At 40.4% G+C, this 18402-nt stretch overlaps 1 protein-coding gene across 2 annotated transcripts in view; it reads left to right on the top strand.

The window, feature by feature from the left end:
• The window catches only part of mfsd8 (major facilitator superfamily domain containing 8), a 62885-nt gene that overhangs the window by 34615 nt on the left and 9868 nt on the right, over window positions 1–18402 (top strand). For both annotated transcript variants that reach the window (XM_048597913.1, XM_048597921.1), the window contains 5 exons: window positions 1278–1422; window positions 4667–4722; window positions 4819–4927; window positions 15004–15138; window positions 15228–15331. In XM_048597913.1, the coding sequence (XP_048453870.1) occupies window positions 1278–1422; window positions 4667–4722; window positions 4819–4927; window positions 15004–15138; window positions 15228–15331 (549 nt within the window). The remainder of the gene's footprint in view (window positions 1–1277; window positions 1423–4666; window positions 4723–4818; window positions 4928–15003; window positions 15139–15227; window positions 15332–18402) is intronic.

Below are 18402 nucleotides of genomic sequence, written 5' to 3'. Positions count from 1 at the left end.
GATGCTGCTTGGCCTGCTGTGTTCATCCAGCCCTGCACCTTGTTGTCTCGGATTCTCCAGCATCTGCAGTTCCTACTATCTCCCCTTTCCTCTGTCTGTTTTCTGTTATTTGTTTTCTTTTCAGTCCACTGTTTATTTGCCTTTTAGTTCCTTTACTGAGCTGTTAACTTTGTTCTTGACTAGATCTGGAATTGATTGTCCCACTTAATGGGAATTGTGTGTGCAAACGCAGAGGGCCACTTGGATACTGCTGCTAAATTACATGGCCGCAGAAAATGAAACATTTGGTTCCTCTCCTTTAATCTCACCTGATCTTTACAAAGTGCCAGGAATTTTCCCACCCTACTTTGTTAATTACACCACCATAACAGATTATTTAGTTAAATTGAGTTTTCCCCGAGTGTTTAACTTTCTTCCTCTGGGAAATCAACGCTATTGATTGATCAAGGTTATTCCCATCCTTTGCTAATAATTTAATTCTACATTCATCAACTTCCTCCAGATTTCACAGCTTTAAAATCAGTGGACGACTCTTTCATGTCTTCTCTCCATTCCATTTCACGGAAACCTAGCTGTTTTTAGTTGGTTAGAAATGCAGGGTTTGCTGTGATCACTATAAATCTTTAGTCCATCTTTACCATGAACTTTTTGCCTTATTGTCTCTGCTGATTTTGTGTGAATCTCCGACAACAACAGCTTGGCTCTGCTTTCATGCCAAGCATTTCTTTCTACTCAACAAATCATAATTCTCTATTTAAACCAAGGATAATTGAAGACTTGAATACTGCTGCCACATTAGGGAGTCCCTTTTAACTTGATGAGAAGGAACTAAATGTTTTGACATGAAAGATGAAGCTAAATTTCTGGGGGAATGTTAAAATTTAGGAATTGTGACTGATCTGTTGGAGATGAGTGGAGATAATGAGGCAATCAGAAGCTGTACATAGCCACATGAGTGGCAAAGGGAATAAGTATAAAAGACTGATTGATTGTTTCTATACCATTGGCTAATTCCAATATGGAGAGTTCCAAATAATTTGCGATTCAGACTTGACCTGTGGATTGTTTTTAGTTGCCTTTATTGATTAAAATTTAATTGCTGTTAAAAGGCTCAAAGATGGGCTATTGTTTATTCATGATGGATTTTCACTTTCAGTGAAAGTTATGTTCACTTGTGCAATTCTATCAATAATAGGACAATCACAGTGTTCATTACCTTTATATGGTAATGGTTATGAAGATATTTAAATTGCTTTTCTAAATTTATTTTGGTTTAGCTTTACAGGCTGGTATGGCAAGCATTGGACAAACAGGAGTGTCTTGGAATTTAATTGACCTTGAGTTGAACATGTATACTGCCCCGGCATTCCTTGGAGCTTTCCTAGGTGTTGCAAATATCGTACTTATTGTTGCTTTATTCAGGTAAATTTTAATGGATCCTTTATTTTACCAATTTCCATGATCTCCATAACAAGGTGGTGGTAATATTTATATTCTGGGGTTGTTTCTACAATTAATTTTTATACAATGCATTCCTATACTAGTTATTAAAATTTAATTCTAGGGTTTTATTGGCAGAGACTTTGTAGCAAAATCTGCTTTTTTTTTTAAACTCCCCTCTTTAGGTAGTTTCTTTTCTTGGCGAGATTGAGCATGGTGTGTGCTCCCTTGGGAGATCTGTTATTTCTCACCTGTGTTCATTTGTGACCAGTTGCCTGATGTGTAATAATAATCTTTTCGTTCTCCAACCCCTCTTAATACAATTATGTTCCATCAAAAAGGATGTAATTAAATTTTAACCAATAAAGGCAACTAAAACAATCCATAGATCAAGTCTGAATGCCCCAAATAATTTGGAACTCTCCATATTGGAATTAGCCAATGGTATAGAACCTATCAGTCTTTTATACTTGTTCCCTTTGCCACTCTCATGCAGCCACATACCTCTTCTGATGGCCTCATTATCTCTGCTCATCTCCAATAGATCAGTCGCAATTCCTAAATTTTAACATTGCCTCCAGAAATTTGGCTTCATCTTTCATGTCAAAACATTTATTTCCTTCTCCTTGAGGAAATCCCTAATGTGGCAGCAGTATTCAAATCTTGAATGATCCTTGGCTTAAATGCAGAATTATGATTTGTTGAGTTTAAAAAAAAAAAAATGCTTGGCATGAAAGTGTGGCCAGCTGTTGTTGTCGGAGATTCTCACAAAATCATCAGAGACGATAAAGCACAAATGTTCATTGATAAAGATGGACTAAAGACTTATTCAAAGACAAGTGCATCCAAGACTCCCTCTGCATTTCGAGTCTTTTTGGAGGAGGAAGTACAATAAATGAAATTATATTTCATTTCCTGGTGTTTGAAATAAGGGTAATATCCTAGAGTGAATAATCTGTTGACAGTCTTGGCAAGGCAAAGGAGGACGAAATAGTCTGGTGCAAAGTAAGGAAGTCATGTGAAACAAAGTAAAGCTGTTGAGACCTAAGAATGTGGCTGTGGCAAGGCAGCGCAGTAATGTCTGAGATTAAACTTAGTTCGTACCGGTGTAATGAAGCTTTTTCCTCTCACTTCTTCCCATGTATTGTATTTGGGTCATTATCAGCCCAAGTCTAAATGGAAAGGGATCTACATCACAAAATTAGTAACCTTGTTCAGAAATATCACATCAGTAGAGTAGCAGGGTTTTTACTCCCAAAGGAGTCTAACCAGGATGTTATCAGGATGGAAAATCGGTTATGAAGAGACTGGATAGGCTGGGTTCGTTTTCCCAGGAGCAGAGCAGACTGGGGTGAGGGAATATGAGAGGCATAGAAAGAGTGGATTGTGCATGTCTTTTCCCCGGAGGGCATAAATTTAATGTGAGGACTAAGTGGTTTAGAAGGGATCTAAGGAAAGATTTGTTCTCCCAGAGGGTCTTAGAAATATTGAATGTGCAAGCCCGAGAGGGTAGTGGAGGCAGGTACGCTTGCATCATTGAAGAAGCATCTGGATTAATACTTAAAATGTCGGCATAGTAGGCTTTGGACCAAATGCAGATAAATGGGTTTAATATAATTTGGTGTTTGTTGATCAGCATAGACATGGTGGGCTGAATGGCCTGTTTCTATGCTGTATTACACTGACTCTGCAATTTACAGGGAATGCTTAATGCCAATATACAGTGTCTGAAATGTGTTCCATTTACCACCACTAACACTTCTCACCTGGAATATATAAGAATAAATATTCTGCGCACACAAAGAAAATCATGAAATCATATCCCTCATCCCGGTCTCCTCTGCTCCGAGGAAAATGAATCCAGCCTTTCTAGTCATTCCTCATAACTGACTTTCCATCCTGGTTTGTCTCCGCTCGGAGTAAAAACCCTGATACTCATGATAGTTTATCTTGTAAAAGATGATATTTCATGGTATTTAAATATTTAAAAATTCTAAAAAATAAATTTTAATCTCCGTATCATTATCTCTGAGGCTTTCCATTCTCTCATTATTTTGAAGCCTGTCCTATAATGCTATGGTCATTATAAAATTGTGAATTTCATTTTAACACAAAACAATCCACCTTTGCTCTTCACAGAAGTAGCTGCTTTGTATTCCCAGAGCAGTATCTGCCTTGTCTCTTTGTGTGTCTCAAAATGCAGCTGTTTCAGGTGTGAAAACTGTTGGTTGATATTTCAAGCGGTTTCCTGCCCGTGTCAACCAGATCACAAATGCATATCTCCAAGTTAGAATGCTTCTGGAATTCTCTGTCACACCTTAAGTTAAAGAAAGCTTTTTAAAACATAACTGTCTCTTGTAATGTTCAGCATTGAAAACATATTAACTGTCACGACTGGCATTTAGCTTTGACTGTCTTCGATAAATTCTTGCTTTAACAATAGTATGGAATTTGTAACAAGAACATAAGTGAAGCTCTCAGTATTCACTGTTGAAATGGAAAAAATTTGACAGAAACGTCTGGACTACACGCATGTAGAATTAAATGCAGAAATCCAAAAGCTATTGTCAGAGATGCTTGAGTTCCTCCGCTTGGTGTGCTGTTGCTGTCCTTGTGAATAGACTTGATAGTGATGTTATTGTCATGGTGCAAACTAGTAGCATGCAGGTATGTGAATTTTTAGCAGCCTGATAATTACTGCTGAACAAACATTCTAGCACTTTAAAATTTGTGTGGTATCTCATTTCCTCAGAGGAGAATTAATGTTGGAAAGTTAAACACGTTAAAAATCTTTTTCAGACCTCTTTTTATCTCTTTGCTAATCTATTTTATGTTTTCTGCTTGATATCTTCTCGTTTGGATGCTGTGTGGTTCCATGAAGGTTCTTTTATCTAATTGTTTTAAAAGCCTTGGTATTGCTTGTCCTGTTCACAGAGACCACAAACACCCTGTAGCTGTGCTGGAAAAGATGTTGGATGAGACAAATTTTTCACTGATGAGCCCACAAAAAGTCTGGGGCAGGAGTCAGTGAGATGTTCTTTTGCTGTGGAGTGCAAAATCCAGACCATGTAGCAAACGGACCATAACAGACTTTTTATTTTGAACATGCCTGTACCAATTGTCAATTTTAGAATGTCCTTCTATCCAAATTGCAATTCTCCAAACTGCTACAAGAATATAAGCTTTAGAACAAATCATAAACTTAAATATTTGTTTTTCTCCCTAGGGAGCATTGTGTTATCGATTTGGATAGAATGAAAAGTATAAATGGCAATATCCAAGGTAACTCGTTCAACTTTCCTTGAGATTTCTACACAAGCAAATGATTAATATATGGCTAGTGTCCAATGGAGTGATTTTTTGTTTTTTTTTTTGTAGGAAGTTCTGAGGTGCTTGAAAATTCCTATCATAGCATTGATTTGATTGCAGTGGTGTCGTCCAACACTCTGTTCTTCGTCATCCTGTTTGTTTTTGCTATCTTTGAAACGTAAGTGTTCTCTGTACTGTTCTCAACTAGCTAATTAGATTCTTTATGGTCTGGAATCTTTTCTATTAATTCCTGGGATGTATGTGGTGACGGAAAGGATAACATGTATTGCCCAACTCTATTTGCCTGTGAGAATGTGGTGACGACTTTTGTGATAGTCCATCGACTGCAGGTAAACTCTCACTGCTGTTAGGAAGAGAGTTGCAGGGTTTTGAGGTAGCAACAGTGAAGGAAAGGTAAAATAGTTCAAAGTCAGAATGGTGTATGGTTTGGAGGGGTATTCTTGTGTAGTTTTAATCCCATGCTGTTGCAGTGTTTATTCTTCCAGGTGTAGGGGCTGTGGATTTGAAAGGTAGTGTTGAAGGGGGCGAATGGCTTGCACAAACTATCTTTTTCCCTTGAGGGCTGTTCTTGAATTTTTCCTTATTTGTTACTTCTTGATTTTCAAGGGCTTCATTTGCACTGTCACTAACACATTTATTTGGTGGTGCAATCATGTAGTAACTGTACCTTTTGTGTTTGTGTTAATGTATTTGGATTCTTTCAAAAACAGAATTAGAATTATGCAATTTTCTCTAATTATTAACCTTCCATTAAACTTAAAGTCATAACACACAAGGAAAGCAATAATTTCAGTCCCCAAGCCAACAGAGGAGTTAACAAAACTGTTGTTTTCAAAATAACTGATGCACATTTCTACAGACAAAACAAGCCATCACCTTGCACATACCTTCTGCAGACTCTGGAGGTCATAGCTGATGCATTTCCATCAAAAATACACAAAATGGGAACATTTTAACTGGACAGTTGCCATCCATTTTACTGCCTCTCTGATCTTAATCTTCGATTAAAGTTTAACACTTGACAAGCAGGCCCAGATTTTCGCCATGTCCGTAGAGGGTCATAAGGTAGCATATTAGGACACATGGTGGGCATGAATGGGGCATTGTGGAGTGTGTGGGATGGAGGAATGTTTTATTCTTTTATTTTAGATTTTGAACAAAGTGTTGAAGCCCTCAGGCAAGTTTTCCATCCAGCCCACCTCAGCAATTGGTAGTGTCCTCAGCATTTCCTTGACTACCAAACTCGACTTCCAATCCAATCACCAAACTCCAACACCCCTGCACCCACTCCCACAACCCTGTGGGATCATATCCACTACAATTTTTCCCCATATTGTACCTCTTGAACCTATTCAACTTAATTTAGAGATTCCATCTTGATTGATTTGCAAAGATTTCATTACCTCATGATTACAAGTTTTCCTGCTCCAAGTTATCTGAGTATTTCATTGTTGACGGGTTTAAAACTTTTCTCCTTCTTTCAATATCTCTTTTTTTATCCTTTTTGTGCTTCTGTCTTCACCTTTTTGCATCCTCCCTGTCCATCCACTCATCTTGCAGCATCCATCCTCCTGCCTCATCTCCATCCCCATGTCATATTCTCCATGCCACCCCTTTTCTGTTTTCCTACCCCCAACTCAATCACAGTCCCCTCCTCCTTGCCCTCGCTCTCTTGCAGCTTGCTCTTTTCACTCACCTGTCTTACATCTGCCTCCTCGCCCTCCTCCTGACAGATGCCTCACCCCCTGCGTCACAGACATAGCAGATGACATCACATAGAGCCTGGCAAAAAGAATGCCTCCAGGCAAAGGGCAGGCTGTTGGTAAAAGCCACAGCTCACGAGCCTGTAAGATGTAGGAGCAGAAGTAGGCCATTCAGCCTGTTGAGTCTATTCCACCATACAGTGAGATCATGGCCGATCTGGTAAACCTCTACTCCACTTTCCTGCCTTTTTTCCATAACCCTTGATTCTGTTAATGATTCAAAATCTGTCTGTCTTGGCCTTGAATATATGTAATGATCCAGCCTCAACAAACCTCTGTGGCAAAGAATTCCACAGATTGACTACATTCTGACATTATTCCCTCTGGTTCTAGGCTCTTCCTCCAAGCTGAAACAACCTTTGCACATCCACCCTGTTGAGTCCCCTAAGAATCTTGTAAGTTTCAATTAAAGTCACTTTTTATTCTTCTAGATTCCAACAAATGCATGTCCAGTCTACTTAATGTCCTCCTGTAAGACAGCCCCTCAGTTCCTGGTATCAGCCCAGTAAACCTTCTGTGGACTTCTTCAATTGTCAGTATATCGTCCCTTACGTGAGGAACCCAAACCTGTTCTCGGTATTCCAGCTGTGGTTTGACTAGTACCTTGTATAGTTGTAGCAAATCCTCTCTAATTTTATGTTCCATTCCCTTTGAAATAAAGGTAAACATTCCATTTTCCTTTCCTATTGCCAACTGGACTTGGATGCTAGCTTTTTGTGATTCATGAATGAGGACTCCCAAATCCCTGTGTTCCATAGCTGTTTTTCTTCAAAATGCCAGAATAACGAGGTAGCTCCAGCTTCCGCAACAATCCTTTTACTTCCTCCTCGTACTTTTCTCATTCCTTGCTGTTCCTTCAGTCACAGCCTGTTTCGCTCCTACATCTGCTGATGATAGACTCACTAATCATGGCCTTCAATGATGTGAATGTGGGGTCCAAATATATTATTTCCAGGTTCATGGATAGCAGAGAGCTGGGTGGGAATTTGTGCTCTGAGCAAGATGCAAAGTGCCTTCAGGAGATTTTTGGCCAAATTTAATGAATGGGCAAGAGCATAGCAAATGGAATATATTGTGGAAAAATGTGAGGCTATCACTTTGTTAGGAGGAACAAATGTGCAGCATAGTTCTAATCTCTTAAAGCGTAGATGCACAAAAGGACCTAGGTATCCTTCTCAATAAGTCACCGAAGGCTAATATGCAGGTGTAGTAAGCAATTTTGGAAGGCAACTGATACGTTAGCTTTTATGACTAGAGGATTTGACTATGGAAGTAGTGAAGACATACTTGACTAGAATGCACCTGGAGCACTGTGTATGTAGTTTTGGTCGCTTTGGCTTAGGAAGGATATTATTGTCATTAAAGGGAGTGCAACAAAGGTTTCTGGGATGACCGTACTTTCCTTTGAAGACAGAATGGGGAACCTTGCCTATATACTAGAGAATGATCTAATTGAAACCTACAAAATACTGAAAAGGTTTGAAGCAAGCAAGATCTTTCTTCCGGTTGGGGAGTCTAAAACCAGAGGACACAATTTAAAAACAAAGGAGGAAGCCATTTAGGACCAAGATGATACAATTTTCATTTTACTTGGAGGGTTGTGAAACTTTGGAATTCTCCACCCCAGAGGGCTTTTGGCAACTCAGTCATCGACTAATTGTGAATTAGGGATTGACTGACAGATTTTTAAATAGCAATGATATTAAAGCATGTGGGGTTTTTTTGGGGGGAAAGAAGCATTGTAGTGGATGATCAGCTATGATGGTATTGAATAGTGGGACAGGCTTGATGGGCTAAATAGCCTACTTCTGCTCCTGTGTTCCTATGTTCATCTTAAATGAGGTGGCTTCTGAGATAATAAATATACAGGCTTTAATTTTCCCAAATTCCTTAGATTCTGGATAGGTTCTAGCAGATTGAAAAATTGTGAATGTGAGTCTTCTAGTCAAGAAAAGAAGGCTACAGGGAGCAAGAACCTACAGGCCAGTTAACTGAAGATTCATCCTCGGGAAAAAGATGGAGTACGTTATTAAGGAGGTCGTAGTGGAGAACTTAGAAAATTTGAGTGTAATCAAGCAGAGTTAACATGGTTTTATGAAAGGGAAGTCATTTGACAAATGACTAATTTAACTAATTTATTGGAGGTCTTCAAGGAAATAACAAAACACAATTGACAAAGGAGAGTAAGTGAATGTGCACTTAGATTTCTAAAGACTTTGGCAAGGTGCTATATTAAAGGTTGGCATGTAAAATAATGGTGTTGAGAGTAACATATTGGCATGGACAATGGATTGGTTAGCAAACAAGAACAGGGTTGGCAAAATGTGACAAGTGGAGTGCCACAGGGTGCTGGGACCTCGACAATTTATAATTTAAAATTTACAATTTATATCAAGCCTTGGTTGAAGGGAACAAATGTGTCGTTATTAAATTTGCTGATGACACGCACTAGGAAAGCAAGGTGTTAAGAGGACACCAGGAGGCTACCAAGGATTTAGATATGTTAGATAAGTGGGGAAAGGTACGGCAAATAGAAGAAAGTCTGAAATTGTCCACTTTGTCAAGAAGAATTAGGAGCATATTATCTGATTGGTGGGAGATTGCAAATCTCTAAAATGCAGGAGGATATGGATGGCCTAGTGTATGAATCACAAAAGTTTAATATTACTTAAAAATACTTTAAATTAAAATTACTTAAGTAAGCAATTAAGAAAGTTAATAGAATTTTTTTATTGCAAGGAGAATTGAATACAGAAATAGGTGAGCTATGCTTCAATTGTGCAGGGCATAGGCGAGATCATCTCTGGAGTTCTACATACAGTGTAAGAGCCTTTTTATTTTTGAGCTTTTAAAAACTAGGTACTGAAATGAGAGAGAACTGTTTTAAAAACCAAATTACTTGATACCCATGGCAGGTGTTGTAAGCAACTGTTGGAACAAGCAGTAATAGAAGGTTAGATTGCAAATAATCTGGAGCTGAGCTGTGTACTGACGCAGCTCTTGTTGGCAGCAAAAAGCTGAAGTTCAATGATAGAGACCTTTTGCATACCAGCAACTATGTGACTGGATTTTGAATGGCTGATCATCTTGGAGATGGAAAAGAGAGAGAGAAAAAAGTGCGCAGATCCTCTCCCATCTAGGCCCAGAAGGTGCCTGTTCTCTGCAGTCAAAATGTTGGGTATTGTGTGTTCTTTAAAAAAAAAAAAATTGGTACAACCCCAGGATTAGCAGGGCTTGCTTTACAGCACAGTACCCCATATAGTGTGCTATCCCAGTAATGCATAATAACAGTACTGGTCTGCTTATTTAAGAAAGGCATAAATGCATTAGAAGCAATTCAGAGAAGTTTCACTTGACTGATGCCTGAGTTAGTGGGTTGTGGGGGTTATCTTAAGGAAAGGTTGGTCTAATTGGATCAGTATCCAATGGAGTTCAGAAGACAGAGAAGTGATCTTATTGAAATGTATAAGTTCTTGAAGGAACTTGAGAGAGTGGAAACGGATAGGATATTTCTCCTTATAGTTGAGACTATGACTAGAGGACCCAGTTCCCAAATAAAAGGTTACACATTTAAGATGGAGATGAGGAAAAATATTTTCTTCCAGTGATCATGAGGTTTTGGAACTCTTTTCACCAGAGAATGGTGGAGGCTGAGTAATTGTGTTTCATTGAGGCAGAATAGATATTCTCTTGACTATCAAGTGACTTGAAAGGTATTGAATAGACCACATCTGCTCCTAATTTGTATGTTTGGAAAACCAACCTGTGATTGGAGAAGCAGCTGCTGACCAGTTCTGCCCATTGTACTTATGGGGCAACCTGTTGCCTATGAATTGTCATGTGATTGGTGTGCACTGCTGTCACTGTGTTAGTGGTGGAGCAAGAGGAAGTTTAAGGTGTTAAAGCAGGTATCAGTCGAGCAGGTTACTTTGTTCTGGACGGTGTTGAGATTTCTGAGTGTTGTTGGAGCTGCACTCAACCAGATATGTTAAGCGGATTCTGTCGCACTTGCAACATGTGCCTTTGTATGTGGTGGACAGACTTTGGGCAAATCGGGTGGTGAATTACTTGATGTAGTTCAGCAATGAGATTCCCTGGGTGGTTCTTTAGGAGAAATAAAAGAACAATGGAGTAAAAATTTCTTTACAAAATTGAGTTCAAAATGATATAAATTTCCTGGCAAGTACTGAAACAAGTTGATATTTTTTACTTCTGAAAATGTTTATCTTCAGAGCTGCTGTTATAGAATATGAATAGTTTTCATCCAAGTTTTTTTTCATTCACTAATGAATTTGACACATTGACAGCATTAATTGATTCTATTTTCTTGTTTTTTTTATTCATTTGTGGGATGTGGGCGTCACTGGCTTGTCAGCATTTCTTGCTCATCCCTAGTTGCCCTTGAGGAGGTGATGGTGAGCTGCCTTCTTGAACCGCTGCAGACCACCTGCTGTAGGTTGACCCACAATGCCATTAGGGAGGGAATTCCAGGATTTTGACAGTGAAGGAACGATGGTATGTTTCCAAGTCAGAATGGTCAGTGGCTTGGAGGGGAACTTGGAGGTGGTGGTGTTCCCATATGTCTGCTGCTCTCGTCCTTCTAGGTGGAGGTGGTTGTGGGTTTGGAAGGTGTTGTCTGAGGATCTTTGGTGAATTTCTGCAGTGCATCTTGTAGATAGTACATGCTGCTACTGAGCGTCGGTAGTGGAGGGAGTGGATGCTTGTGGATGTAGTGCCACTCAAGCGGGCTGCTCTGTACTGGATGGCTCAAGCTTCTTGAGTGTTGTTGGGGCTGCACTCATCGAGACAAGTGGGGAGTATTCCATCACACTCATGACTTGTGCCTTGTGGATAGCGGACAGGCTTTGAGGAGTCAGGAAGTGAGTTACTTGCTGCAGTATTCCTAGCTTCTGGCTTGCTGTTGTAGCTACTGTGTTTATGTCGTGAGTCCAGTTGAGTTTCTGGTCCATGATAACCCCCAGGATGATAGCGGGGGATTCAGTGATGGTAACATCATTGAATGTCAAGGGGCGGTGGTTAGATTGTCTCTTATTGGTGATGGTCATAGACTGGCATTTGTGTGACACGAATGTCACTTGCCACTTGTCAGCCCAAGTCTGGATATTATCCAGATCTTGTTGCATTTGAACATGGACTGTTTCAGTATCTGAGGAGTCACGAATGGTACTGAACATTGCGCAATCATTGGTGAACATCCCTGCTTGTGACCTGATGATGGAAGGAAGCTCATTGATGAAGCAGCTGAAGATGGTTGGGCCGTGGACACTACCCTGAGGAACTGCTGCAGAGATGTCCTGGACCTGAGATGATTGACCTCCAACAAGCACGACCATCTTCCTATGTGTCAGGCATGACTCCAACCACTGGAGAGTTTGCCCCCTGATACCCATTGATTCCAGTTTTGCTAGGGCTCCTTGATGCCGCACTTGGCCGAATGCACCTTGATGTCAACCGCTGTCACTCTCACTTCACCTCTGGAATTTGGCTGTTTTGCCCATGTTTGAACTAAGGCCGTAATGAGGTCAGGCACTGAGTGGCCCTGGTGGAACCCAAGCTGGTTATTGCTGAGCAGGTGCTGCTTGATAGCACTTTTGATGGCACCTTCCATCACTTTACTGATGATTGAGAGTAGACTGATGCGGTGGTAATTGGCCAGGTTAGATTTGTCCTCCTTTTTGTGTACAGGACATACTTGGGCAATTTTTCACTTTGCCGGGTAGATACTAGTGTTGTAACTGTATTGGATTAGCTTAGTTAGAGGAGTGGCAAGTTCTGGAGCCCAAGTCTTCAATACTGTTGCTGGAATGTTGTCAGGGCCCTGTAGCCTTTGCAGTGTCCAGCGTTGCCAACCGTTTCTTTATATCACGTGGAGTGAATTGAATTGGCTGAAGACTGGTATCTGTAATGCTGGTGACCACTGGAGGAGGCCAAGATGGATCATCCACTCGGCACTTCTGGCTGAAGATTGCTGCGAATACTTCAGCCTTACCTTGTGCACTGATGTGCTGGCCTCTTCCATCATTGAGGACGGGGATATTTGTGGAGCCAGTGAGTTGTTTAATTGTCCACCACCATTCACGACTGGATATGGCAGGACTACAGAGCTTAGACCTGATCCATTGATTGTGGGATTGATTAGCTCTGTCTATCACTTGCATGGCAAACAGCGAAAGCAGCAAGTAGTCCTGTTTAGTGGCTTCACCAGGTTGATACCTCATCTTCAGGTATGCCTGGTGCTACTCCTGGCATGCCGTCCTGCTTTTTCCATTGAACCAGGGTTAATCCCCTGGCTTGATGGTAATGAGTGTGGGATGTGCCGGGCCATGAGGTTATAGATTGTGGTGGAGTACAATTCTGCAGTTGTTGATGGCCCACAGCACCTCATGGATGCCCAGTCTTGAGTTGCTGGATCTGTGCAAAGTCTGTTCCATTTAGCACGGTGATAGTGCCACACAACACGATGGAAGTTATTCTCAATTTGAAGCTGGGACTTCGTCTCCACAAGGACTGTGTGAAGGTCACTCTTACCGATACTGTCATGGACAGATGCAACTGCAGCAGGCAAATTGGTAAGGATGAGGTCAAGTGTGTTTTTCCCTCTTGGGGTTTCCATGCCACCTGCTGCAGACCTAGTCTAGCAGCTGTGTCCTTTAGGACCCAACTAGCTCGTTTGGACTCGGTGGTAACTGGTTCCCTCTCCTCAGATGCTACCAGACAGCACTTCCTCTTTTTATTTCAGATTTCCAGCATTCACGGTATCATGCTTTAAATTATGTTGCTTGTAGGTCTTTTAAGTCTGGTCCTTCCAGATTCATATCAGAGAGCCCTAGTCCGCTTTGAACGTACAATTTCTATAGATCTGTTATTACCATCAAGTTCTTTTTGGCCGTCTACTGCAATAATTTTAGTATTTATCAAGCCAGTCTTGATGGTGGATATTGAAATCCCCTACCCAGAGTACATTTTGTACCCTTGCCATCCTCGGTGTTTCCTCTAAGTGTTGTTCAACATTGAGGAGTACTGATTCATCAGCGGAGGGAGGACAGTATGTGGTAATCAGCAGGAGGTTTCCTTGCCCATGTTTAACCTGAAGGCATGAGACTTCATGGGGTCCAGAGTCAATGTTGAGGACTTTTAGAGCAACTCCCTCCTGACTGTATACCACTGTGCCGCCACCTCTGCTGGGTCTCTCCTGTTGGTGGGATAGGACATATCCAGGGATGGTGGTGGTGGTGTCTAGGACATTGTCTGTAAGGTGTGATTCTGTGAGTATGACTGTGTCAGGCTCTTGCTTAACTAGTCTGTGAGACAGCACTTCCAATTTTGGCACTAACCCCCAGATGTTAGTTAGGAGAACGTTGCAGGGTCGACAGGGCTGTTTCTGCCGTTGTCTTTACCAGTGCCTAGGTTGATGCCAGGTGATCCGTCCAGTTTCATTTCTTTGAGACTATGTAGCGATTGGTACAACTGAGTGGCTTGTTAGGCCATTTTAGAGGGTAATTGAGAGTCAATCACATTGCTGTGGGTCTGGAGTCACGTGTGGGCCAGACCAGCTGAGGGTGGCAGATTTCCGCACCTGAAGGACATTAGTGAACCAAGTGGGGTTTTCTCACAATCGCCAATGATTTCATGGTGATCAGTAGATTCTTAATTCCAGACCTAAAAAAAATTATTGAATTCAAGTTGGTGGGATTTGAACCTGGGTCCCCAGAACACTAGGTTTCTGGATTAATAGTCTAGTGATAAGACCACTAGGACATCGCCTGCTCTACAAGTTCTTCTAGAACTTATTTTGGTCTGCTAAATCAGATCCTTGACCAGTCCCCTCTATTTAGAATTAATCATGCTCAGTTGAGATGATCACATAGTTTGTTAGCACCCACTCCTGAGGGCCACAGATGAACAATGAATTTTCTACTTGGATGAGGTACAGATGGAGTACCATGTGTCTATGGAACCCCCATATGAAAAAGGCATCAGTAGCTTCAGGACAAAGTAGCTTTTAATTTCCTGATACACCTGCTAAAAATAGGATAAATACTAAAATTATTGCAGTAGACTGCCAAAAAGAACTTGATGGTAATAACAGATCTATAGAAATTATATGTTCAAAGCTGACTAGGGCTGTCTGACATGAATCTGGAAGAAACAGACTTAAAAAAAACAACAAGCAACGTTAAAACATAATTTAAAGCATGATACTGTGAATGCTGGAAATCTGAAATAAAAAGAGGAAGTGCTGTCTGGTGGCATCTGTGGAGAGGGAACCAGTTACCACTGAGTCCAACATGATGACTTGTCATAAGAACAAAACTGGAGATATTTACGGAATACATGTATAATTAGAAACATCTCTATATTTAAAAAATGTAAGTTACCTCAGATTTTATACATGGCTAAGTATTTAGCAAAATGTTTATAAAATGGTTTCTTTTTGAATTCTTTACAGGATAGCCACCCCATTAACCATGGATATGTATGCATGGACTGGGAAGCAGGCAGTCCTGTACAATGGAATTCTACTGGTGGGTGTTGGTGTAGAATCCATTGTTGTTTTTATGACAACAAAATTTCTTTCGAAAAGGTAACTATATTAAATTTTTTTTGGAAACATTTTCATTCTTTTAAAGTTATGTTTTGTTACAATATCCATTTGCTTTATCTCCTTAACAGATTTCAGGATCGTTTGTTGCTGCTTGGAGGATTTGTTATAATTTTCCTTGGGTTCTTTGTTTTGCTACCATGGGGAAACCAGTACCCTCCAATCCAGTGGACAGGTACAATTTGATTTGTCTTCAAACACTGAAGGACCTAGTATTTTCTTTTTGGTATTAGTGCATGTACAATGTGTGTTCATCGTTTTTTTTTAAATGTGCTGTTTTTTTAAGGGTATTTTTTGGTGCTTTTCGCTGGTATTCACTATCTTTTTGACTAATTTCTATTCAAGAACAGTTTTGAAAATGATTCCAAGAACTCCTAGATTCAGTCAACTTGGCACAACACGTAAATTCACAGAAATATCTCGGGGAACTCAGTCAAAATTTGACAACACTGTTGTTAAGGAAGGAGATCACCTTGCTAGCAACAATTGTGGTACTCATTTCATTTGTATGAAAGGGGGCGGGTTCATGATTTTCAGCTGGATTCCTCCCTGTTCAATGATCATGCGACTGTTATAGGTGTAGTGCTGTGATTACTATTTGGATGTACTGAATTTAGAAAGACCTTGTCTTGATAAATGCCAACAGTGCCCTGAATTGTTAATTTGCACAAATAATTTCTTTTTGTGAACAGCCATGGTTCCAGCTGCTATCTTGATTATTTCATTTGGATATGTAGTCATGAAAATATGATTTATAAGGTAATTTAAATAACCGTTAATTTTCTTGTGCCTTTTACAATGCACCAGTAATGTTGTTCGAGATCTCTATAAGCAATTTCCATCTCAGAAGGCTGCTCTTTTTATGATATGGGTTGGGAGTCTGGTTGAGGTTTCAGTTGCTTATTTGAAAAGTTCACTGAGCCTTAGGCATAATTGATTTTGCACTGTTGCAGAGTAAAATTTCCCAGCATTTGAATGACAAAGATTATGGCAAGACAGTTGGGAAAACAGGGCAAGAATGGAAAAATAAGAATCTTGAAGTCGAGAAAAAAATCGTACAATTTTCTGCGTAAGATTTCAATTGTTTGTATTCACAGCAGAAAAGGAGATGGCTAGCCAGAAATCCTGAGGAAATTAAGTGGATCAGGGTCAGGGACTGAATAAAACTAACTTAAGTTTCTAAAAAGAAAAGGTGAAGAAGAAATTAGTGGAATTAGAGTGACAAGTTATCAGAACTTCACTGTTTCCACTCAAAGGTGTTAAAGTAGGGGAGCACACTGTAGGTACCCTAACTATAATCTTTCAGAGTTCCCAGATACAGGAGTAATCCCTCTGGATTGAAAATTGCACACATCACACTGCCTTTTAAGAAGGCCGAAAGAAGAATATCAGGAAATTACTGACCAATTAATCTAACACCTGTGGTAGGGATATTGTTGGAATTATAATCAAGGATATAGGGTAACTGAACACCTCAAATTTTCAGCTGATCAGGGAGAGCCAGCATGGATTCATGACAGGTAGATCATTCCTATCAAAGCTCATTGAATTTTTTGAACAGGTCACCTAAAGTAGTAGACAGGGTAAGGTCAATGCATGTTATTTATCAAATGCCTTCTGAAAGTCTGTAATAGACTTAACAAAGGTAGAAGCCCACAGAATTGAGGGCAACTTATTGACATGGCTGGGAAATTGATTGAGTAGCAGGTGAAGGATAAAGGACAGGTACTCCATTGGCAAGATGTCAACAAGGAATGTTTTAGGGTCTCAATTATTCACATTCATAAATAATGACTTGAGTAATGGCATTGAAAGGCATCCATTAAATTTGCTGAGGACACAAAGTTAGGTGTTGTTGTTGCCAACGTGGATGATGGCATGACATTATTGTGATATTGATAGACTAAGTGAATTGCTACAGTTGTGGCAGATGGAGTTCAATTTGGGGCGGCACGGTAGCTCAGTGGTTAGCACCCCTGCCTCACAGCGCCAGGGACCCGGGTTCAATTCCACCCTTGGGCGACTGTTGTGGAGTTTGCACATTCTCCCCGTGTCTGCGTGGGTTTCCTCCAGGTGCTCCGGTTTCCTCCCACGGTCCAAAGATGTGAGGTTAGGTGGATTGGCTACGCTAAATTGTCCGTAGTGTTCAGGGATGTGTACATTAGGTGGGTTATAGGGAGATAGGTCTGGGTGGGATGCTCCAAGGGTCGGTGTGGACTTGTTGGGCTGAAGGGCCTGTTTCCACACTGCAGGGATTCTATGTGTCTGTGATGTTCTATGAATGTAACCAAGGTGAGGTTATCTGTTTTGGATCAAAAAAGGATAGATCAGGGTACTTTCTAGATGGTATGAAGTTAAATACAGTGGATGTCCAAAGAGACTTGGGGATTCAAGTGCACAAATCTTCAAAATACCACAAACCGATGTAGAAAATAATCAAAAAGATTAATGGAATGCTGGGCTTTATATTTAGGGAACTAGAATATAAGGAAGCAGAAGTTATGTCGCAGCTACATAAAAGGTTAGTTAGACCTCATTTGGAGTACTGAGAGCAGATCTGGGCACCACACCTTAGGAAATATATATTGGCCTTGGAGGGAGGCTTACAACAATGATACCTAGACTTCAGGTTTAAATTATGAGGAGAGATTATGCAAATTATGCCTATTTTCTCTAGTATTTAGAAGATTTAGGACTGATCTGATCAAAGTCTTCAAAATATTAACTGGAAAAAACAGGGTAGATAAAGATTAACTCCACTGGTTGGGTAATTCTAGAATTAGGGGGCATATCCTGAACTTTAGGGCCAGACCGATGTTAGGAAGCACTTCTACACACGGTGGTAGAAATTTGGAAATCCCTTCTACAAACAGCAGTAAACGCTAGATCAATTGTTAATTTTAAGTCCTGAGATGGATTAATTTTTGTTAAGCAAATGTGTTAAGGGACATGGGCCAAAAATAGGCATATGGAGTTAAGCCACAGAATGGCATACCCCTGCTTCTTTATTCCTAGCTGAGAATCTTGCTGGTAAATGGCATGGAACTGATTTGCACGCATTGATATCTGATAATTAGCTAATCTTGTCTCATTTACACATTGGTTGAGATTTTCCCAGGCAGCAGATGCAGCTCACTGGCATCTTCTGTGGGCTTGCATTTTGATCAACATCTCCAAGGCATATTGCATGAACAGCGATGCCTGTAACCTCTATGCAGACATTGGCAACAGCAAAGTGCGAACCTC

Source organism: Rhincodon typus, chromosome 1 (genome assembly GCF_021869965.1).
Source record: "Rhincodon typus isolate 14 chromosome 1, sRhiTyp1.1, whole genome shotgun sequence".
NCBI lineage: Eukaryota > Metazoa > Chordata > Chondrichthyes > Orectolobiformes > Rhincodontidae > Rhincodon > Rhincodon typus.
This window is presented reverse-complemented; position numbering and strand designations above follow the sequence as displayed.